The sequence below is a fragment of the Orbicella faveolata genome, unplaced genomic scaffold, assembly GCF_042242905.1.
Source record: "Orbicella faveolata isolate gen_17 unplaced genomic scaffold, um_ofav_v1 contig_2, whole genome shotgun sequence".
NCBI classification, from domain to species: domain Eukaryota; kingdom Metazoa; phylum Cnidaria; class Anthozoa; order Scleractinia; family Merulinidae; genus Orbicella; species Orbicella faveolata.
The window spans coordinates 28688435-28710133 of record NW_028301547.1 but is presented as its reverse complement, the minus strand read 5'-3'; the positions used below and the strand labels follow the sequence as shown (position 1 = coordinate 28710133).

The 21699-nt window shown below is 38.9% G+C and overlaps 1 protein-coding gene, 1 long non-coding RNA gene and 2 pseudogenes across 3 annotated transcripts; 3 read left to right on the top strand and 1 right to left on the bottom strand.

Annotated features, from left to right (window-relative positions):
• Positions 1-1590: 1590 nt before the first annotated feature.
• LOC149112723 (uncharacterized) lies at positions 1591-4842 on the top strand (annotated as a pseudogene).
• A 2556-nt stretch (positions 4843-7398) lies between these two features.
• LOC149112722 (uncharacterized) lies at positions 7399-8585 on the bottom strand (annotated as a pseudogene).
• A 1530-nt stretch (positions 8586-10115) lies between these two features.
• On the top strand, positions 10116-17863 carry LOC149112721 (kunitz-type serine protease inhibitor bitisilin-3-like). 2 transcript variants are annotated; one of them, XM_089290663.1, is made up of 4 exons: positions 10116-10249; positions 16167-16248; positions 16822-17191; positions 17761-17863. In XM_089290663.1, exons 2-3 carry the CDS (start codon positions 16197-16199, stop codon positions 17181-17183), a joined length of 414 nt encoding a protein of 137 aa, XP_089146789.1. In that variant the 5' UTR covers positions 10116-10249; positions 16167-16196; the 3' UTR covers positions 17184-17191; positions 17761-17863. The 2 variants fall into 2 exon arrangements, with proteins under 2 accessions (XP_089146789.1, XP_089146790.1); XM_089290664.1 differs by lacking the exon at positions 10116-10249 and adding an exon at positions 12335-12471.
• A 1611-nt stretch (positions 17864-19474) lies between these two features.
• Positions 19475-20276, top strand: LOC149112720 (uncharacterized). The gene is made up of 2 exons (XR_016207554.1): positions 19475-19870; positions 20131-20276. It is a non-coding gene; the product is annotated as an uncharacterized LOC149112720 (long non-coding RNA).
• The last annotated feature ends 1423 nt before the right edge of the window (positions 20277-21699 follow it).

Below are 21699 nucleotides of genomic sequence, written 5' to 3'. Positions count from 1 at the left end.
CTTGTCAAGCGACTAGTGATATCTGCCAACTGCCAAGAACAGAGGCCTTGAAAGGGTGAACAGCCGCGCTTATATTTTGACAGCACCGCTGGAAAATGCCAGGAGTTCGTCTTTAGCGGATGTATGGGCAATGCAAACAACTCCGGAACGCTGGAGGCATGCAAAGCACTATGCGGCAAGTAGATAGAAAGTTAGGTGAGGATTATTTTATGGCACTTCCACAGTAACTTACACTTATGTGATGCGAGAATAGGTCATTTCCTAGTTGCCCTTCGCCGCTGTGTCAAAACGGGTATTCCTGCGAAACCATTCTTATGAAAATGCCTTTCACCCATGGGTCCATTTTCATGCAAATCAAACTCATTTTCATATAAAAGGTTTTGCACGAGAACTGGTTTTAAAACAGAGGCAAAAGACAACTCGAAAAGGGCCTATTTTCTAATAGGTACTTTTAAACAAATATTTGACCGGGTTATTCTACTTGTTCGTATTACTTATTATTTGACAGAACAATGGCAGGTTTTGGTGAACGTTTGCAAATGAGTACACTTTGTGATGTCTATCATAAGGAGTTTGCAATTGAGTGTAATCAACTTTTGTTACTAACATGTCTAGGGAGCTTGGTTAAATTTTTCACAGTGTATCACACAAGGCTACAAAGTACTCTTAAAATAACACACTGAAAATATTCGCACAACCAACATTTTTAAGAATGCATTTTCCATACTGATCATGGGTGTTGGTCACATTTAGGTGCAATATGTATGCCTACGACATTATGTAGTTAACTATTTGTTGAATTCCACAGTTTTCAATTCAGTACCATGCTGCTGTGCGGAATCGACAAGCAAGCCAAGGAAACACCATTTCCACTTTTACTTTTATGAGATATGTGGTAAATAAATAAATATAGGTGAAATGAACGCTTTCTCTTAGACTTGCCACAAGTCGACCTCATGAGTTTCAGGGTAGAATAGCTAAGCGAGCAAAGCGAGCTGCGAGGTTTTAGGCCGCGAGGCGGCGTTTTGAAGGTCGCGAAGCAGGCTCAGTGTAAGACGAAGTCCTAAATCGAGTTTTCAATCGAGTTCTATGAAGGTAATCATTGAAGGAGCTCTTACAAGCATTCTGGCCAGACCAGACTGATTCCCCATGCATAACTTAATGCCTTGTCATGAATAGCAATACCCAGGGTAGAATATTACACTATGCTGCACCTGGCCTAGAGAGGGTCCAATATAATACTAGTACGTCAATAGGAGAGAGCCCTAGGGATAACGCGTCATTTCCAAGAAAGTTATGACTCGAGTAAACATTAAAACAATATTCAATCGATTTGAGTCGAGAATCCTCAGTCAGGGTTCTCAGGTACCCCCTTCCCTTCATTTCTCCTATTTATCTCACAGTTCCGCTCTTCTTAATGTCCAGATCCCTGGAATCCTGATCCCACTCAAATTTTTTAATCAAGATTCTGTAGTCATGAAAAAAAATCACATAAAAGGGCTGAAGTTAGTCAGGCAATGGGTAGCAGAAAATGAGCCACATTTTGAAGTTCAATAGTTTCAAGAGTGACAATAGAAATATTCACGCTTCTTTTTGTTCATGTTGTTCTAATTTCCTTTCTTTGTTCTCGTATCAATGAAAGGAAAGGTGATTCAATCAGATATTCTGAGTCTGCTTTTCTGTGAAGCAAATGGTCGAGGTGTGATCTTTTGTCGCGGTAATATGAGCCAGAGTTTCTAATTGGAGTTCGGTGGTTGGAGAGTCCTTTAACTCCTTAATGTGCATTATCTCGCGGATGAAAAACAGGTGTCTGGCAAATCGTTAAAGAGTTAACTACCAAATTGCTGAATACAGAGTTCGATGTTAGTAAATTTATTCATTCACCTTTTGCCGATCTTCCCTCCCAAACTGGTGGTGATATTAATTATAACGATGCCATTGTGCAATACTTTGTCAGGTTACACCTTCTTTGCCGTTCATTGATGGAAACCCAATACCACTCTGCATCAATGATCCATTTGCTGGTCTATAATAATTAAAATCCTGTATCCCGCCTCTTTCTTCCTTGAGATTTTCGCAACCCGACCTCAAAAAACACAAAATTGTGCTCTCAATAGAAACAAATGGAATTTTCGCTTCCTGCTCCACCCGTAGAAACATCTTTGAATTTCTATTTAAAGACTGAGAAAAGACAAAGCTACAGCTGAATGGGTTGTACACCACGACGTCGTGATAAAGTGGGAAAGAGGCAAAAAAAAAAAAAAGAAAAAGTTTAATCCGTCATTTTCTTAATTACAGATTCCCTCAATGCAATCAGATTTTGGTGTTCGTATTCACGCATTGCATATTATTGTATGTCTAAATAATTTTCCATTGCCTGCCTTTTGATGTCAGTTGACCCGTCTGAAATAAAGATATTTTCTATAACCTGCAACAGCACTGCATTCCTCCTTCGTCTATAGTTACACCGCCGAAAACTACAGTATAGTGAAATAACAGGAGAAATAGAAACAAGTTACTTTTGCAACCAAGGCATGACTGCAGCTCTGAAGGCCTTGACAGCCTACCTCTTAGAGCTATTGCACCGCACTCTCATTTAACAGGTGGTTGTGTCTATAGCCATTAAACAGGCGATATCTATTTCACCTCCGACACATGATAACTGTTGAGAATAACAATTTAACCAAAGTAACGAGAAGTCAAACCTGTTTGGATGAAATTGTGCTAGGTGAAAAGTCGCGTAGACGAAAACTCTAGTGTTGATTGGGCTGTAAAAGACGATGCTTATGAAAGGTCAAAAACTGCGATTCGATGTTTTAGACGGACTTTTGCTGGCTGTGTTTATTTTAAAAGCTTAAATCATTCACTGGCCTCAAGTAGAAGGCATGGAAATGGCGGGAAGGCAGAAACTGGAATTTCAACGTCAAAATAGAACCGACACTGACTCAACTATAAGCAGCAAACTGACTAAGAAAAAACTCAAACAACTCAAGCTTGCCATTAAAAGAAATCCGCTCGAAATTTGGTTTTTTAAAAAATCCTTAAAGGATTTGTTCATCACTTTAACAGGGTGGAACAGTACACGTGGAGTAGTCCAGTGATATGACACAACAAATCGCCTGAGGGATGTAATCCTGCGATCACTAAATGGAGAAGATGTCAACGTGGCCATAATGGGTGGTTCGATTTCTGCAGGTGGAGGCTTGACTCTTGATAATGAAGACTTAAGAGGTATATATTACCGGGTGTTCAGCGACTGGTGGCATAAAACAGTAGAGCCTATAACAGGTTCCGTTTTTAAGCTTCATAATCTTGCCATAGGGGGAACCGGCAGCAACTTTTCCGCCTTTTGCTACAATGTTTTATTAAAGCCAAACACTAAAATGAATCTTGCACTTCTGGATTTCACCGTCAATGATTATATTCATTTAAAAGTTTCCAGATTTCCTATGACCCTGCCTCTGGAGCAATTGACCAGAGAGATTCTGAGCGAAAGAACCTCGCCTGCAGTTATGTACGTTAATTTTGTTCAAGGTGCATTACAAATTCCAGTATGCAATAACCTGGAAAACCATGGACAAACTATATACTCGCTGTAAACTATGGAATAACAACTGTTAGTCTTCGAAATTTCTTATGTTCTAGTCCTTTGCAAATAGGGAAAAAGCTTCCAAAGATGTTTACATCTGATGGCAATCACGTGAGTATCATAAGTCATGCTCAAGTCGCTTATATGATCATAAACCATATGAGGCGATTAATGTTAAGTATAATGGACAATGTATTGACCTCCAAAGAAGTCAAAGTAACTGTCCCAACACATTCGTTGCCCTCAGTAGGCGATATAATCATTTTGCCAGATTGCCCGCTGAAATTCAGAGACCTTCCAGAACCCGTGTCTAAGAACTATCAACAGGATTTTCGTGACCATCCTCTGTGCTATACCCTGATGACTCCAGACCTAAACAAGAACATGTCACTGACTCGAAGTCTTCAGGTGAAAGAAATCGGCAATATTGGATTTGAGGTGGTACAAAGAGTTCCCACTAACAAGAGAGGATCGGTGAATACAGCAGTTATTCGGCCCTATCCAGAGGACCAGATTCAGCCTTCTGAAATCCAAAGGTTTCGAACCGATGCATATTGCGGATGGCAATCGCATCTGGCAAACTCTCTCCTGAAATTAGCAATATTAATACCATTAACCGCGTTTTCGGAAAAGTGTAATTTTGAAAGTAGAACTGACGCCAGAAATTTCGCTGTCGCCGTTCGAACACACGGAAATGGAGGGACCGCAAAAGTTTCGTTAAATGAATACGAAGAAAGGGGACTTTTAATCAACACTTGCTCGCCATTTGGTCATACAAAGGTTATCACTATTGCTCGTCACGTGATGTGAGGACGTCACGTGCTTAGCGTTAGAACAGTAATCAAGGAGACATTTATATTGTCCGGTGTTGTGATTGGGCCAACGTACAAGTAATATATCGTGTTTGATTCCTTTTAATCTTTTAAGGAAGATGATTTTAGCACCGAAAGGTCAGTGTATAATCTATTAACCCCAAACCGTCATCAAACTTTAATAAAATTTACGAGATTGACGAGAATAGAAAAAATGGCAGTTTTGTTCAACTCAAGGTTTCTTTACAGAGTTTGCACAACCACTTATTATTGGCCTAGACAAGGGAAAACAAAAGGGTCCACTTTTCAAACATTTTTTCTACTTCTGTTGTTGTTTCTTACTTTATCTATGGACCATTTGAAATTCCAGAGCAATTAGCTGTGAAAAAAAAAAACTCTGTTGAAAATAATAGGAAACATAAAAGGGTTTAAGAACTGTTATAAATGACTATGTTCATCAGAATGGCAGAGCCTCTTCTATTGTTGAAATTTCAGAATAGTTTACGACCCGCTTGAAAGTTGCTGTCTTTTTCAAAATGTTTGTTAGGTGAAACTAGAACAAATATGGTCTTGGGGTTTATGGTTTGGCTTTTAAGAACGATTTCAAAATGATTTTACTTAACTTCATGAGGTGTAACGTCCGCGACGTAACGTCCCGAACACCTAAAACTTTCGTAAATGTTCTTAAATTTCGTCTTTAGTAACACTCAGTCCACATTTTCTGTTCATTGACGACCGATTTGATTTCTGGTTTGATTCTAGTAAAACCTTCGCTAAATCATTCGATTCTATTTTGAGTTCGCGGAACGACCCGTTTCGAAATATACGCTTATTGACCAGAGTGAATCTACCGCGAACGGTGCACGTGAGCGGGTCTGTATGCTTGAACGCAGAAAAGATTGCACCATTTGTTAACATATTCCACATGTCTTTTCCTTTCGGCATCGACTTTGACATCGTGGAAAGAAGGTTGAGCTTTTACGTGTCTGTGGTATTGCCCATTGCACGTGACTGGGCTTCGGTCACCGGACTAATAATGGCAAAGAACTAAATGCTTTAGCGAAAAGGGACTGCTAAGAGTGAATATTATACAAACTTCTTTCCTGTATCTATTCATTTCCTGAATGATTTCTCCTTTGTTTAGTTTTTTTTTTTTTTTTCTCCAGTAAGGCAATGCTTCAGAAGGAAGCAAAAACAAGTACGGACTAAAAAACTTAACTGTGCGTTGAAATTCTTCGCTCTTCCTGTCATTTGATCGTCGTTTGTTGCAGTTGTTGGGACTATGATTCCTTACGTCGGTAAAACAAAGCGACGATTGCATGACAAAAACCAGCATCTCCAAATTCCAATTCGACCATGATAGAGAACCTACATGAAAACCAGCTAAGGCTGATGGGGCTTCCTCTCTAAATATTGTAAATCTTTTATTTATTTATTTATTTATTTATTTATCTCATAACATCGTGTTCATGTCACCATCGAAACTGAGCATTTGTCACAGAGTTATCGAGATTTTTTTTTTATTTCTTATGTTTTGCTGATTATTAGAAAAACGCAGACTCCTGTAAATATGGGTTCGCAGTTCGCCGATGAGGGTGAAATAAACAATAAACAACAACAGTAAACACCAACGGTTTCTATGTAACAGTCACTATCGGGTTTGAAATCCCAGACAACTTTTAGTTAAATTTCTTTTCTTGTTTTGAGGTAAGACGTTCAGTCTTAAGTTGACTTTCACTCAACTTTCATCAATCATCTATTATGTCAAGTCGACATGCTGGTCCTCTTACGAGCGCCAGGCATTTCCACTCTACCAACTACAACTGACAAAGTATTGACTGAAAGAGACCAGTAGCATTGTGCAGGAGCCCATCACCCACAGCAAGCAACTAACCCATATTCCTGTCACGGTGTTTTCACAGACCGATCTATTTTTAGTTTGAATTTACCGCGAATTATAAAACTCAGTGACCTATCACAAGCACGGACTTAATTTTTAACTGACGTCATCATTTCACCGGAAGAAGAAAAAAACAAAATGGCGGAGAGAGGCGAGGAATCCTCTTATAGTTGTAGTCCTTCTAGTGTAGATTCCTCGCCAAGTAGCAGTTCGGAAGAAAGCACGAATTAAGATCAGCCTGATACGAGCTCGATTTCGTGTCCGTCAGGTTCAAAAAGGAAGAAGAACGATAGCCAACCCCGATCGACGGGAAAAGCAACAGAGAAACAACAACAAAAGAACTGAACAAGAAGCAAAATTTTAGTTTAAATAACGACGAAATGGAAGAACTGAGCTCCTGGATATTTTCAGCCCAAGACGCCGCTCAAGTGGATGCTGAAATTCGCCCGCAAGTTGCTGACAGTCCACGCGTGAAAGTATTTTCAGAAAGGGAACGCTTCACAAAGCACATGCTTAGCGAAGAACAAAAGCGAATTTTGGACTTCTCATCGCTGGATTTTGTCGCAAGTTTGCCGGCAACACTTGTGAGTGACTGCTCTAAGCTACGAGATAAGCGGAATAGGAAAGCTGCATTATCAGCAGCATGGATGAAATTACTATGAAGTTTTCGAACTGGAAAGTCTTCCCAGGAGCGGTTAATTGTTGAAAGATTTTTAATCGGCCAACAGTGCAACATCGAAGTGGTCCATGCAGTTATTAGCCTTGTTCATGAATTGGTTTATACCTGTGTCCATTGGCATATTCAGGGTCGGAAAATATCTGATACAACTTTGGATTTTCGGATGCTGATGGCTATTAATAATGGCACAAAGGCCATTGCTCTTGACCAAAACCCCTACAAGCATATTTTGTGAAATCATCACACCATAGTTATCTGTATGTGATACCTAAATCACTCCATTGATGTGGTTAACTAAATCCTGAAATTCATTAGTATTTGTGAATGCAAAAATTTGATCAGCTGATTCTACACTAAATAAATTCCCTACTGCATTGAGAACATCTGCGACATTTATTTATTTATTTATTTATTACAATTTAATGGCCAATGGTAACACAGATATACTAGAAAAGATAGATGTAATAGAGAAAAAAAGAAGAAGAAAAGTGCTATAAGGATTGTCAGCAAAAGAGACATCAATCCCCATGCTAGGCAGACCACCTGATAAAAGAAAAGGAATGGGAGAGAAAAAAGAAAGAAAGAAAAATATAAGCACCAAAAAGTTACAAAACAAAAGCATCCATCAAAGCAACTAAATTAAACATTTCTTGAAGTTAAGTAGTCCCTTACTTCATTTTTAAAACCAGAAATGCTTGAAGCCTGACGAACTGACAGTGGTAACACATTCCACATGTCAACAATCCTATTAAAAGAGCTATACTTAAAAGTATCAGTCCTAACATAATTCTTCTTCATTGTAACATCTTCCCTACCCCTCAAGGGGTATCTTTCAAAACGTGAATAAAATTTGATAAAAGAGGATATGTCTATATTAATATACCCATTGAGGACTCTATAAAAAACAATACATCAAACAAAAAACGTCTGTCCCCTAGAGATAACAAGTTTAGATTTTCTTTGTGAGTGTCAGTCCTCAGCAGTTTTTTGAATAAACTCGGAGGCTCTTCGCTGAATCCTTTCCAGTTTACATCAAAATAAACAGTATCATTACTATACAGCTCATCATAAACCTCATTTCCATCGCAGATGACATTAACAAAGGAATTAAACCACATATCTGGAATTTGTCTTCAAAGAAGTGAGAAATCTAATTTATTCTGGAAGCAATAAGCCCCAAATTTCACTGCAATTAGGGTACATACATTGCTGCCAAACCTATCTCAAATTGGGAATTGGGAAATGCTTGTTGGGAAAGTGAAAATGCAGAAGCAATTCGACAGGGTATCACCAAGTTGCTTGTGGAACATGCAACATTAGCAGCAGAAGCGCCACTAATATTCGAAACCACATCCCTATAACCCTTTTCAGAATTTCTATTCTGTATCATGTCCTTTCTATCGATCAGTTTCCCAAGAAAAGGACCATAGGATAGGGCAGACAAATTCCCTCCACTGGAAAACTTGAGGATGCTTTATTGATTTAATAAGCACTTCCATTTATGCGGAGTGGACTGATAAAATATTTGCCATTGGGAGCAAAATTGTCAAAAAACCAGTCACAGAATGACAGAAAGCCATTGATTCCGCCGGCAACGGGAATAAATCACTATCCACTATAATATTATATCGACCGCACTTCACAAAAATAACCTGCACTCGAAGGGTTGGAAGCCCAGGAGGTAAGTGTGGAATTATCTTGAGCCTTCGAAGCAAGCTCCTTGTATTGTTGGGCTTGTTTCTGTGCAATCCTGCGACGTAAAATGTCCTTTAGGGAGGTCGAGGTGGTCGAGGATGAAGACTCGTTCACATCTTGCTTGCGTGGCTCCTTGTTTTGACATTCTCGACCATGGTCATCGCTTGAATTGTGCCGCTTCATCATTATCAACCACTTTTTACGGCATTATGAAACACAGGAACAACGTCCGAAAAGGGATAAAGTTTGATCAATAAGAAAACTACGAAATAGTCATCTCGACTTTTCCCGACTTTCGCTGACGATGAGTCAACACGATCGATAATTTTTCCCTCTTCAAGTCGAAAGTGTGATACATATGGCAAAGGATTGTGGGAGACTGAACGTGAAGAGAAAAACGAGAAAAACGGCGACAGAATTGGCGCATTCGGCGTATTTTATTATGTCGACATGTCCACCTGGGGCCGCCATTTTGCATTTACCGATGCGCGCTGACGTAGACCGGAAGTGACTTATTTCGCATGAAAAGAAGCCTAACAATAGACCGGTCTGTAAAAATGCCGTGACATAGGCTTATAACCCCTGGGCTTATACAAGTTCTAAAGGGCTTTTAGATGGGCTTATAAACGGAGGAACGTATCTCCCAGGAAGCCTATAACCGGAATAAAAAAATGAAAAAGAAACGCTTCGAAACGAGCTATAGTTGCACTTGTTGTTTTTCACTGAGCTTTAAAACATCATAAGAGAACGAATTCAAAACAAGTAAAGATAGAGGGGGACCTATATCCGTAGGTTTATAACTGAATGCAATTTTTGGTTTACAGGTAGTTGGACCTATAACCGTAAGAACTTAAAAGCGGAGGGGTATTCAAAGTTACAAGAACGTTTTAAAAACAAGTCTGCTTGTTTAACGCAGTGATTCATCTATCTGTGCGTTCCAAGACTTACATTAACTGTTATTTCTCAAAGTAGTGTCAAATCGTGGTGTGTCACTTAAAATCTGTCCTTGTATGCATCAACTTCATGCATGACGACGCATCGATGGCGAGGTGTGAAAACGTTTTAAAAACAAGTCTGCTCGTGTCAGTATGACCAAGTTCTCTTTCTGGCTTGTCTCCATTGAAATAAATGCTAAATTGAGAATGTAGGTTCACTGTTTTATTCCATTGTTTAGCTTACAAGGAGGCCATGCTTGCTAAGTTATTGAAACCGGTCATCCGAAATAATCAGTCGATATTATTTACCTGTCTTGGAGATTAATTATGATACAGCATTGGTCTAACTCAAGAACCTTTGGCGATCGATTTTGTACACTTTTGTAAACAACCCTAATGGTTTCTACGGAGTGAAATGGGCAGCAAAATATGTTGCTAGTTTTTAATTAAAAATTTCGAGGCAGCTCACTTTTGATAAAAAAGGTCGCAAATCACAATAACGGTCTTTTGTGAGGAGCGCCAAATTTATTGACAAAGCTAATAAAGAAAGATATATCGAGCACAACATTTCGGTGAAACGTCAGAAGTTCTTTGGACATCTCACTGAAGACAGATCATCTCAACATACGAATTACAGAGGTATCAATATTTTTCTTGTTAAGAGGGAATATAAGGCATGGAAAGTATATTGTCTTAAAGAGAAATATGAATGGTTAAAAAGTTTTGACTAGGTCTTATAATTACTTTGATCTTTAAATCTTTTGAACAGTTTTAAGACAGATCGGTATGTGATAATGTCAGGGACGTTCGCGCAAAAATGTTCTACTCGATAGATTTCCCTCAAGCTTCTGCTGCGCCGGACAGATAATGAATTACTTGTTTCAGAAATAGAAAAAAAATGGAGTCACGGACTTCGTTTCAGAGGTAAAGTGTGTGGAAGACTAGTCTGATTTTGAAAAATTGAATTGGCGCACGTAAATCAGCATGGTCTCCGGGATTTTTAGCTTAAAATATCAAAGATGAATCAGAGGAGACAAACTATCCTAGTAATATTTTGCAAAAGTGAATCCGTTGCGTTGATAATTCCAAATGCTGTCAACGTTTTCAAATAAAGGGCTGTGGAAACGGGAAATGTTTGGAGACGGAACACCATCAAACATTGTTTGGTGACCAAACATTTTACCGTTTGGCCACCTTGTTGGATTCTGTTTGATTCTGTTTTATCGTGTTTGATCGTGTTTTGTCGTTTGTGATAAAATTTGAAGGCCATCAAACATTCTATCAAACAACTTAAAACATTTCTTTTGTTCTCGTGTTTGATGGGCGATGTTTTGTTCGTTTGGAAAGCGGTATCAAACTTGTTTGGCGTGCGCATGCGTACCACCCTTGCTCACCGGCTTGTATCTATAGTTTGATCTGTGTTTGATCAAACATGTTTTAACCGTTTGGCCACTCACTTCAACATCAGCATGTTTGGTCACCAAACAATGTTTGATGATGTTTGGTCGCCAAACATTTACTTTTAATTTTGGACAGGCCCTTAACCCTTCAAGAGGCATTAGAAACCGCCGCACAGATACGGAATTCGATGACGATTTGGCAAAAATTCAAACTTCTAATCCATAGATTTCCTTCATTTTTTCGCTTAACGTAGAAATTAAATCGGTAGAAAAAATGATCCATCAAAAGAAAAATAGGGGTCATCGAACGGTCCTTACTGCGCACGCAAATTCACCCGCCACGTTATGCATCGATGCGCGCTTAGTAATAAAACTAGGGTATCTAAAGGATAGTAATGTTGCGGCACATTCTGTCGATAGTAGGGAGCTTAAGAAACCACGACGGCGACGCAAAGGACAACGTCGGTTAAAAAATGAACTTATATTTTACCTACGAATCTCGCGATACCCTAAAGTCATTTAGTTTTCTTCTCACTGTCAAAACTACCTCGAAACTGAATATGGAACACAGAGTTAAATTCGGAATATAAATTTAAAAAATTAGCCGTTGTCGTTCACGTTCTCCAGACAACGCAGAATTTGGTCATTTCACGTTGTTGTTTTGCAGAGGACAGCAAAGAAATGTACCAAGAATTATAAAGCACGTGCACAATCATTGTTCTGCTCATTAAACCTTTTGTTTAGTGACGTTCCCGTTGCCGTGACCGTCGTGGTTTTCTTAAACTCCCGACTATTTAACGCAGTGATTCATCTATCTGCGCGTTCCAAGACTTACATTTACTGTTATTTCTCAAAGTAGTGTCAAATCGTGGTGTGTCACTTAAAATCTGTCCTTGTATGCATCAACTTCATGCATGACGACGCATCGATGGCGAGGTGTGAAAACGTTTCAATAACAAGTCTGCTCGTGTCAGTATGACCAAGTTCTCTTTCTGGCTTGTCTCCATTGAAATAAATGCTAAATTGAGAATGTAGGTTCACTGTTTTATTCCATTGTTTAGCTTACAAGGAGACCATGCTTGCTAAGTTATTGAAACCGGTCATCCGAAATAATCAGTCGATATTATTTACCTGTCTTGGAGATTAATTATGATACAGCATTGGTCTAACTCAAGAACCTTTGGCGATCGATTTTGTACACTTTTGTAAACAACCCTAATGGTTTCTACGGAGTGAAATGGGCAACAAAATATGTTGCTAGTTTTTAATTAAAAATTTCGAGGCAGCTCACTTTTGATAAAAAAGGCCGCAAATCACAATAACGGTCTTTTGTGAGGAGCGCCAAATTTATTGACGAAGCTAGTAAAGAAAGATATATCGAGCACAACATTTCGGTGAAACGTCAGAAGTTCTTTGGACATCTCACTGAAGACACATCATCTGAACATACGGATTACAGAGGTATCAATATTTTTCTTGTTAAGAGGGAATATAAGGCATGGAAAGTATATTGTCTTAAAGAGAAATATGAATGGTTAAAAAGTTTTCACTAGGTCTTATAATTATTTTGATCTTTAAATCTTTTGAACAGTTTTAAGACAGATCGGTATGTGATAATGTGAGGGACGTTCCCGCGAAAATGTTCTACTCGATAGATTTCCCTCAAGCTTCTGCTGCGCCGGACAGATAATGAATTACTTGTTTCAGAAATGGAAAAAAAATGGGGTCACGGACTTCGTCTCAGAGATAAAATGTGTGGAAAACTAGTCTGATTTTGAAAAATTGAAATGACGCCTGTAAATCAGCATGATGTCCAGGGTTTTTAGCTTAAAATATCAAAGATGAATCAGAAGAGACAAACTATCCTAGGAATATTTTGCATAAGTGAATCCGTTGCGTTAATAATTCCAAATGCTGTGAGGAGCGCCAAATTTATTGACGAAGCTAATAAAGAAAGATATATCGAGCACAACATTTCGGTGAAACGTAAGAAGTTCTTTAAACACCTCACTGAAGACACATCATCTCAACATACGGATTACAGAGGTATCAATATTTTCTCTCGTTTAAGAGGGTATGGAGGGCATGGAAAGTATATTGTTTTAACGAGAAACATGAGACCGAAAAAGGTTTTCTCAAGGTCTTATTTTGATGAGGTTTTAGACAACAGTATGTGATAAAGTTTACGCCGACACTTCGGCTACTTGACAAGCCTCATTTGCGATAAATTTTCTCAAACCTCGGGTACCTTCGTGTTCTTTTCACGAGGGTATTATTTTCATCATTGCTGCCTAGGAAATTTGTCCACGAAAAAAATTCAATTTGCATTTTGAAAGCAAGCCTTGGTCGTGAAATTTGTTTGTCTGATGACACTATTCATAAGCGCTATTGTTGGTCGACTTGGTGGTAAAAGAACGGATTCCTGTAAGTTAAGAAGAAATTGCATTTGTTCTTGTTTCTTGTCAACATAACCCACTGTCTGAAGTATATTCTACAAATAGACCAATTTCGATATATTAAAATTCAGCCTTAAACAATGGACCTCAGTACGAGGCTCTGGGGAATAAACCCCACAAACTCTGTAGTTATTCCCCAGAGCCTCGTAGTGAGGTCTATTGTTTTAGGCTGAATTTAATATATCAAAATTGGTCTATTGAAATGCTTAATTATATTGTCTTAAGGGCGGTCTTAAGAAATTCAACTGTGGACCTTCCAGTTGACTAAACTAACAGTATGTCGACATTCACTCAATTTTTGACACTTCCTGAGTTTCGACTGAAGAAAAAGGCAAAATGTCAAATGTGCCAATAATATCAAGGCGTAAAATTGGTCAAGTAACAATGATAAAGCATGTAATACCTGTCGGGCAATTTTAACTTGGCAGGAACTTGAAAATGAAATGAATAGAAGAGAGATTATTTAATAACATACGAATGAGCGCGTGTCGAGCTCGCAGTTGCAGCATTTTTTATTGCTTTCTCGGACCGACAATAATGATTTAAACTTGCAACGTACAAAAGTATGTAATCTAGAGCAAGATTCAGGATGAAGGGTAAGAAACTAAATCGCTCACCTATATATGTCTTGTTCTCAAGGTAATCCCACTCAAATTGTTTTTAGATATGAAATCAGTCCTCTGGTGGTCATTACTAGTAACGAAGCTCCGGCGACCCGAAGGGCGACTTCGACGCATGAGAAAATGACCACGTCGCGAAACATGGCGGCCATACTCCAGCTTATAAAATTAGGGAGCTTAAGAAAACCACGACGGCAACAGCAACGTCGCTGAACAAAAGGTTTAATGAGGAGAACAATGGCTGTGCACGTGCGTCATAATTCTTGGTAAATTCTTTGCCGTCCTCTGTAAAACAACAACGAGGAATGACCAAATTCTGCGTCGTCTGGAGAATGTCAACCACGACGGCTACTTTTTTAAATTTTTATTCGAATTTATCTTTTTGTCCTAGATTCAGTTTCGTGATAGCTTTGACAGTGATAAACAAAGTAAACGACTTTAGGGTACCACAATATTCGTAGGTAAAATATAAAATCATTTTTTATCATATTTTTTTATTATATTCTACATCGGTACTATATAGACGAGTCTCCTCAGAGACTGATTCAATTAATTTGCGCTTTCATTAGATGATACGGCGTCTGCAGCAATATTTGAGCACTTTCCTGGTTTCTTTTGTCACAAATTTATAATTTGAAGAGTATTAAAGCCACTAACTTGGGAACGTTTTGGTCTGTCTAAAAAATACGCATCCACTGTAACGTTTCAGTTTTGCTCTAAAAAGGGAGAAGTGTCGCTAATTGAAAAATAACTGCCGTCCTCGGTTACATGGCATATAAAACTAAAAGCACGCGGAAACACAGTATATAACACTAACGATGCTAGAAGCATGCGTCTTACATGTTGGGTTCTACCATAACGAAAACACGTGTGTGTCATCCCGTATACAATGTATCCTCCGCTTAAATGTATAAAATACCAATCTCGTTCCCAGAGTCTTCGTTCCCCTTGACCAGCGGTGGGAAAACGAGAGCTCTAGGAGCAACCATTTCAGGGATGCGCCATAGATGCAGACTGCGCAGTGAAACCGGATGGGCAGAATCACCAGAATTCGCTTACTTCAAAATGGTTGCTCTCAGAGCTCTCGTTTTCCGACCGCTTGTCAAGGGGAACGAAGACTCTGGGAACGAGATTGATAAAATGCACGAACGCTAACTGATCTGCGCATACCTATAGAGCAAAGTGGTTTTGTTCTAAAGAGAATAGTACCAAAAGGAGAGCAAGGGGTTTTCTGAAACAAATGTACAGCTTTGCGATGGTCATACTCAACCGGCGTAGGTGGAACATGTTTTATATAGAGTAAACAAGTACCTTTCCCACCCCACCCCCACCACTTCCTTGCCTCTAGACTAATTAATTACTTGAAATGAATTAATTAAACAAACGTTAAAGTTTACACCTTAGCGCCTTAGTTCTTAGTTTAATAGTGCCTTAGTTCCATAGTGCCTTAGCGGGTGGCAGCCCCCAAAACCATGCCAATAGTGCTCTTACCACCAAAAACCAATCAAACCACACACAAAACTGGTTCACTTTGAAATATATTCCGTGCACGAACTTTTGGTCGAAAGCTTATTGGATAGTCCACTCATAGTCGGTAAAGGGACCACCTATCAACTATGGTCCACTAAAAAAGCATCATCTCCAGAAGAGTGATTATAGATTGAAAAATAACAGTTTAAAAGTATTTTTCATGTTAAGGGGGTATGGAAGGTATGAAGGGATACAATAATGTAAGGAGAAATCTAGTGAATTTCAATACACTTGGTGAAATGACCAACATCTTGACATTTTATGGCCATTTTTGTCTTCTATTGTTTATGGTCTGGACAATTGTTCACATGCTTTTCTTACCACTGAACATGTAAAAATTAGCACATTTTGCTGGCCATCCATGGAATGCAAGAAATTATATTGAGTATATTATCGTTTTGTAGAAAAACCACCATATTTTTAAAAATAAATAAATTAAATGGTGAGCGTTAAATAGATTTTTATTGTATCGTATTATTACTCTAAGCGAATTAAGATTTTAGATTACACAAGTATATTGCTATTTGTAAGTCGATTTTACTTCGGTTAGGTTGGACTCGATAACAAAATTGTAGCAATAATGGCCAAGAGAGCAAGTCTTGTTGATGTTTTCATCATCATTATCATTGGAGGTAAGTAAAGACATACTAAAGCCAGCAGTGTCCGTTTGAGTTGGTCTGTCATTTTTTGACCTCTATCAGGGGTCAGGAAATAATCTAAACAAGGTTACTAAACACCAGGAATTGGTCGAGGGTTTGTAACTAAAAGATTCCCAGATCATTAACTTCACACCCGAGAAAGGTTTTCCGCACCACCTCGTCACTGATACACCGGTACGATATGTATTGAAAGGCACTTTTAAATACCTGGATGATAGCTTTTACGACCCAAAAGGAAGAGGCAACATTAAGCTTTTGCGGTCCGTTTTAAGCCTTTTGTAAACTAAAAGGGGATATGTTCAACACAATACAAAATGTGTTTGACATATTCTTCGGCAAACATCTTGTGTTGGCGCAAGACCGCTAAATTGAGTCAAGCAAAACGAAACTTTCTTTACTTCATAACGCAGTGAAGATCATTTCATTCATTTCTTTCATTTCATGTCTCCATCACAATTTTATATCCTCATGTCCTTGATATATTCCTTGATGCAGTTTATTTCTTTTCTTAGAACCTCATATTTTACTTCCTTATATGCTACTTAGGTATTATGGTGGCGCAAGGAGAAAATATCTGCAACCTACCAAGCGAGACAGGTCCGTGTAAAGGATATTTTCCACGCTATTATTTTGACAAAGTGGCCGGAAAATGCGAAATATTCATCTATGGTGGATGCCGCGGCAATGCCAACAACTTCAAAACTCTTGCCGCATGCCAGAAGACTTGTGAGGACCCGCAAGCGTGCCTGCTTCCAAAGATAATCGGTCCGTGTAAAGGATATTTTCCACGCTTCTATTTTAAGAAAAGCGCTGGAAAATGCAAAAAATTCATCTATGGTGGATGCGGCGGCAATGCCAACAACTTTGAAACTAAGAGGGCATGCAAAAAAAGATGTCTCAGCAACTAGAAAGAAAGGTAAGGATCGTTTATAAGATAGCATTATTGAATTTTCTTTTCAGTTCACAACAACGTCGAGACAAGTAAACCACGCCGGCTCGATGAAAACTGATTTATGTAACTAAAGGCCGGCCCTCTGTCTCGGGCCGATAAGATTTTAGTGTAATGTGTGGCACCAACTCCTCTTGGTCCTTCCTATTTATATATTTTTAAGATTTTTTCACTACCTATATGACTGCTCTATCAACTTGTTTTCGGTCTTTTTCGGCACTCTTCAGTTTTCGAATCCTACGAGTTTGGGTAAAGTTTGGACGAACCAAATTACCCATAGCGAGCCGAGCCAAAGCAGCATGGTATGCCGTCAAAGCGTACTAAAAGTGAGTTAATAGGTAGAAAGTTCCCCTCAGACCATAAAAGGTCAGCGACTCGATATCGCAGGATATCAGGACAGTAGACGGTTTCTGATTGGCTAATGGTGAATTTGTTATGGTTATTGCATTTCTCTGACAGAGTGGTTGTTATGTAGTAAGGTACAATATATGCCTTCAATTTTTTTTTCCAGAAAGTTTTTTTTTGTCTTTCCACAGCATTAAACTGCGACGAGATTGCCAGGAAAGAAACCATTTTCCGTTAAATGTTGTTATACTTGTAAGGGATAGATGGTTAATAAAAAGGCAGAGGGAAAATGAAGCTTGTTGTGAGATTTTAATTGAGTATCATCCGTGAGTACAGAAGTATTAAAAACGTGGACCAAATCCCTCAAAGAAAATTTGACAAACTCCTGCAAGTTTATCTGAAAATAAAAACGTTAACGTAATAGCTACCTAAAACTTAAGTTAGCGCAGGCTTAGTGTGGTAGTTCCGTTAAGAGTGACGGTCAGAAAAAAAAAAAAACGAGCAAAATTGCGATTTTATGGGACTTGCTGAAAAATTGATTACTCTCCTTGTTTGCTCATAAAGAGCTGTTTAAGGGGCACTGCCACCATTTTTAGCATGATTTTGGAAATGTAAATAATATATATCGATCGCTGGAAGCTGGACAATAATGGTGCTATTTTGTAGAGCAGAACTCGAATAATGATTAAAACCCATTAGGAAGCAAGGATGGCTAACGATTTCGAGGATGGAAACGGATTGCGATATGTTGGCTTTGAAAAAGCGCCGGGATGTCAGTTTTTCAAGGGTTCAAGTTTGGTTCGAAAATCGTTGAAATTTTGTAAAAATGTTGCTTTCTTCAAGAAATCGCTTTTAATCATTTAGTTAGAGCTAATTAAGTTCTTATTACATAAATTTAGGGATCATTTCGTGAATTTATAACAGTTTTAACCAAATAAAACGTGACAGCGTCCCTTTAACTAGATAAAATACCTGATTAAGTATGTACCCACCGGAAGTCCATTAATTTCGAGGAATGCTCGTGGTCAAAATCAGTATCAAATTATCAAATTTCAAACCGAACCTTCGCTATCATTAACCCCTCTCGTGTCCACAAACCAAACTGCAAATTGACACGCTCAGGTGTATTTTCCTGTCTACAGAACATTTCCCTTGAATAGCAAGAATTAAAGATAATTTTCGGCCTATAGCAAAATTAGGAAATACCGAGAAAAATTGTGAAAAAAATTTCTTGATAGAAGTTTAAATATCGGTTGCTCTCTTTTTTGCTCTCAAATAGCTTTTAACTAGATAAAATACCCGATTTAGTTTGTGTCACCGGAGTTCCTTTTATTTCGAGGAATGCTCGTGGTCGAAATGTCAAATTATTAAAATTTCAAACCGAAACTTCGATATCATTAACACCCCTCGTGTCCACTAACCAAACCGTACAGATACGCGCAGGCATATTCCTGTATACAGAACCGATTTCTCTTGAATAGCTAAAAGATGATTGTAGGGCTACTGCAAAATTAGCCTTCGAGCAGGCTCAGGTTGGAGCACAGACTTCGCTTCGCTCTTCGCCGCTTGCACGTGTGACTCAAAGCTGAGCCTAGTCGCAAGCTATAGCAAAATTCGTCAAGTTGGCACAATTCGAAAAAGGAGGAGCCAAAAACCTATTCGGTAACTATTTTCTATGGCAAGACTCAACAGCCTACAAAAAAAAAAAAAAAAAAAAAAAAAAACCCAGCCCCAGTTCATACGACGCATTTCTGCCGTGCCCAATTCAATTTAATTAAGAGCGGCAGAAATACGACTGTGGATTCATACGTCGCACTTATGTCCAACTTAATTCAGAATTAATACTGTCGGGTATGTCGGTCAGCGGAGTATTCAATATCGCGGACGAATTAATAAACTGTGACAAAGAACTTAAATTTTGCGAAAAATTATTCGCTAATGGGACGAGAAGGAGAAGGCTGACAATGCAGCAGTATGTGTTGCAATATGTTCGGGTTGCATTGGATCGAGAATGGCCAAGTTTCTTCTTTTTCTTTGGAGGGACCAAAATTTACGCATGCTCAAAACATTTACATAGTGTATGTATTAGATTCGACACGGCAGAAATTCGACGTTTGAATCGGTGTCGCATTTCTGTCGGATAATACGACAAGACCAGTCGAACGTGCGGCAGAAATGCGGCAGCCGGTTCAGACGTCGAATTTCTGTCGAATTGAATACGTTGAATTGAATTCAACACGGCAGAAATGCGACGTATGTACTGGGCCTCAGGAATTTAAATTATCGCGCTTTTATCTTAAGGTAAAGGTAAAGGTAAAGTCTGCATGCGAGCCAAGTGGCCCATCAGGCCGGAGCTTATCCCGGTTTCTGTAGCATGAAGCGAATAGGAATATTTAAGTTCGCTGGTACCCATTTATACACCTGGGTGGAGAGAGGCACTGTGAGAGTAAAGTGTCTTGCCCAAGAACACAACACAATGTCCCCGGCCAGGGCTCGAACCCGGACCGCTCGATCCGGAGACGAGCGCACTAACCATGAGGCCACCGCGCCTCCCCTTTAAGTGGAAAACCTATAAATAACTATTTCGAAACGAATAGAAAAAATAGAAATCAAAAAAAGTGTAATTAAGGACACCTCAGTGCACTGTAAACCCCAAATACATGAGCATTCTGTAATATTAATACAGCAATAAATAAGATGATGTCGTCATGTACAAAATTCTCTGTGCATGGAGGCAAGTGTGTACGGCGAGAAACGAGGGGCTCGAGGAACGAAAAGCTCTGCGCATATGATTTCATCCCAAGAGCATCGGATAGAGCGAAACTCGTGATAGTTAGAATATAATGAAAAAATCGAAATATACCATTAACAGCAAACCAACGTGCTACAAATAGCGACAGGTAGACCATCGATCCCGTTACCTTATGAAAACCAGCAGTATATATTGCAGGTCGTGGTCCACACCTGAAATTGACACCATCGAAAGACAAACCAATGAACATTCATCATCTTATCTTACACCACGAATAACAATAACCTCCTTAATGACACTCAACATGGTCATCTACCTCCAAATTTTCTCAGTCCTCATTTAAGCACCCATTTAATTAATCATTGATCTAAAACATTCTTGAGAACTGCTTGGGTTATAAAGGGCATTCCCTTGTGGAGGGCATCTAGGTCCTCAAGTGTGCACTTGAAACGTTACGCTGATAATTTATGCCACTGTTATTCTCCTAATAGACAATCAGAAGGTGTGAGAACGAAGCAACTTCCAAATCTTAGAATAACCCCAATTGCGGTTTCTCGCCTTTTGCCAATAGAGGACCAAAAAGGGCCCTAATGCTCCATAAAGAAAACTTGGGATTGTGCAGGCTAAGATAGTGTGGCATGGAGGTGACGTGGATTTACGCCTTCTTGGGTATCTTTCTTACAGCTTTTTTGGATAATAATTAACACTACGAAGTAATGGCGGTTAAAACACTATACATTTGTTTGGGGTCGGACTTTCTTCCTTCTCGTTTCAGGTTTTATTACAGGACGGAATTTGCTGTGAAATTGCAATTACAACGTGGAACTTACATTTTGATTACCTGTTAGATACATTTTCCGATAACACCTTGTAATTGCCAAACCTGTTGACAACCTGCATGACCTCTCTAGTCAGTCTAGTAGATTTACAAAACGAATGTCTAGTGGAATTGTCGGTGCGTTTGAAAGTAAAATCATTATTTATACTTTCTTGATCAAACAGTCCTGTATAAACTGTTTGATCGTACAGCCTATATTATTTCAAGTGTTTTAACAAGCTACAAATGTACTTGTAAAATTAAAAAGCGATAAGGACTCAAGAAACCTCTCGCATTTGGAATACCCGTTTAAGCGCTTGGCTGATCACTACTCACATGCACTCATGGAGAGGCGGCGAATACTATCGGGTGGGTAAAGCTAGAGGAATTTCCAGCTCAAATTATTTTGCTGTCACGAGCTTCTAAAATCACCGAATACTTTGTTCACGCGCAAAATGGTTATTTTCATCACGTTCCAGCTACAAATCGACAAAATTTAATTTGATTGAGCATTTAATAAAGCGAGAAGCCGCACTTTGACGGGATTTTCAAATGTTCTCA

What these genes read in the sequence shown, in the direction of transcription:
- LOC149112721 (XM_089290663.1), top strand. Translation starts at nt 16,197, where the DNA reads ATGGCCAAGAGAGCAAGTCTTGTTGATGTTTTCATCATCATTATCATT. An exon ending in CATCATCATTATCATTGGAG is followed by an intron (nt 16,249 to 16,821) that starts GTAAGTAAAGAC and finishes TATGCTACTTAG; the next exon opens with GTATTATGGTGGCGCAAGGA.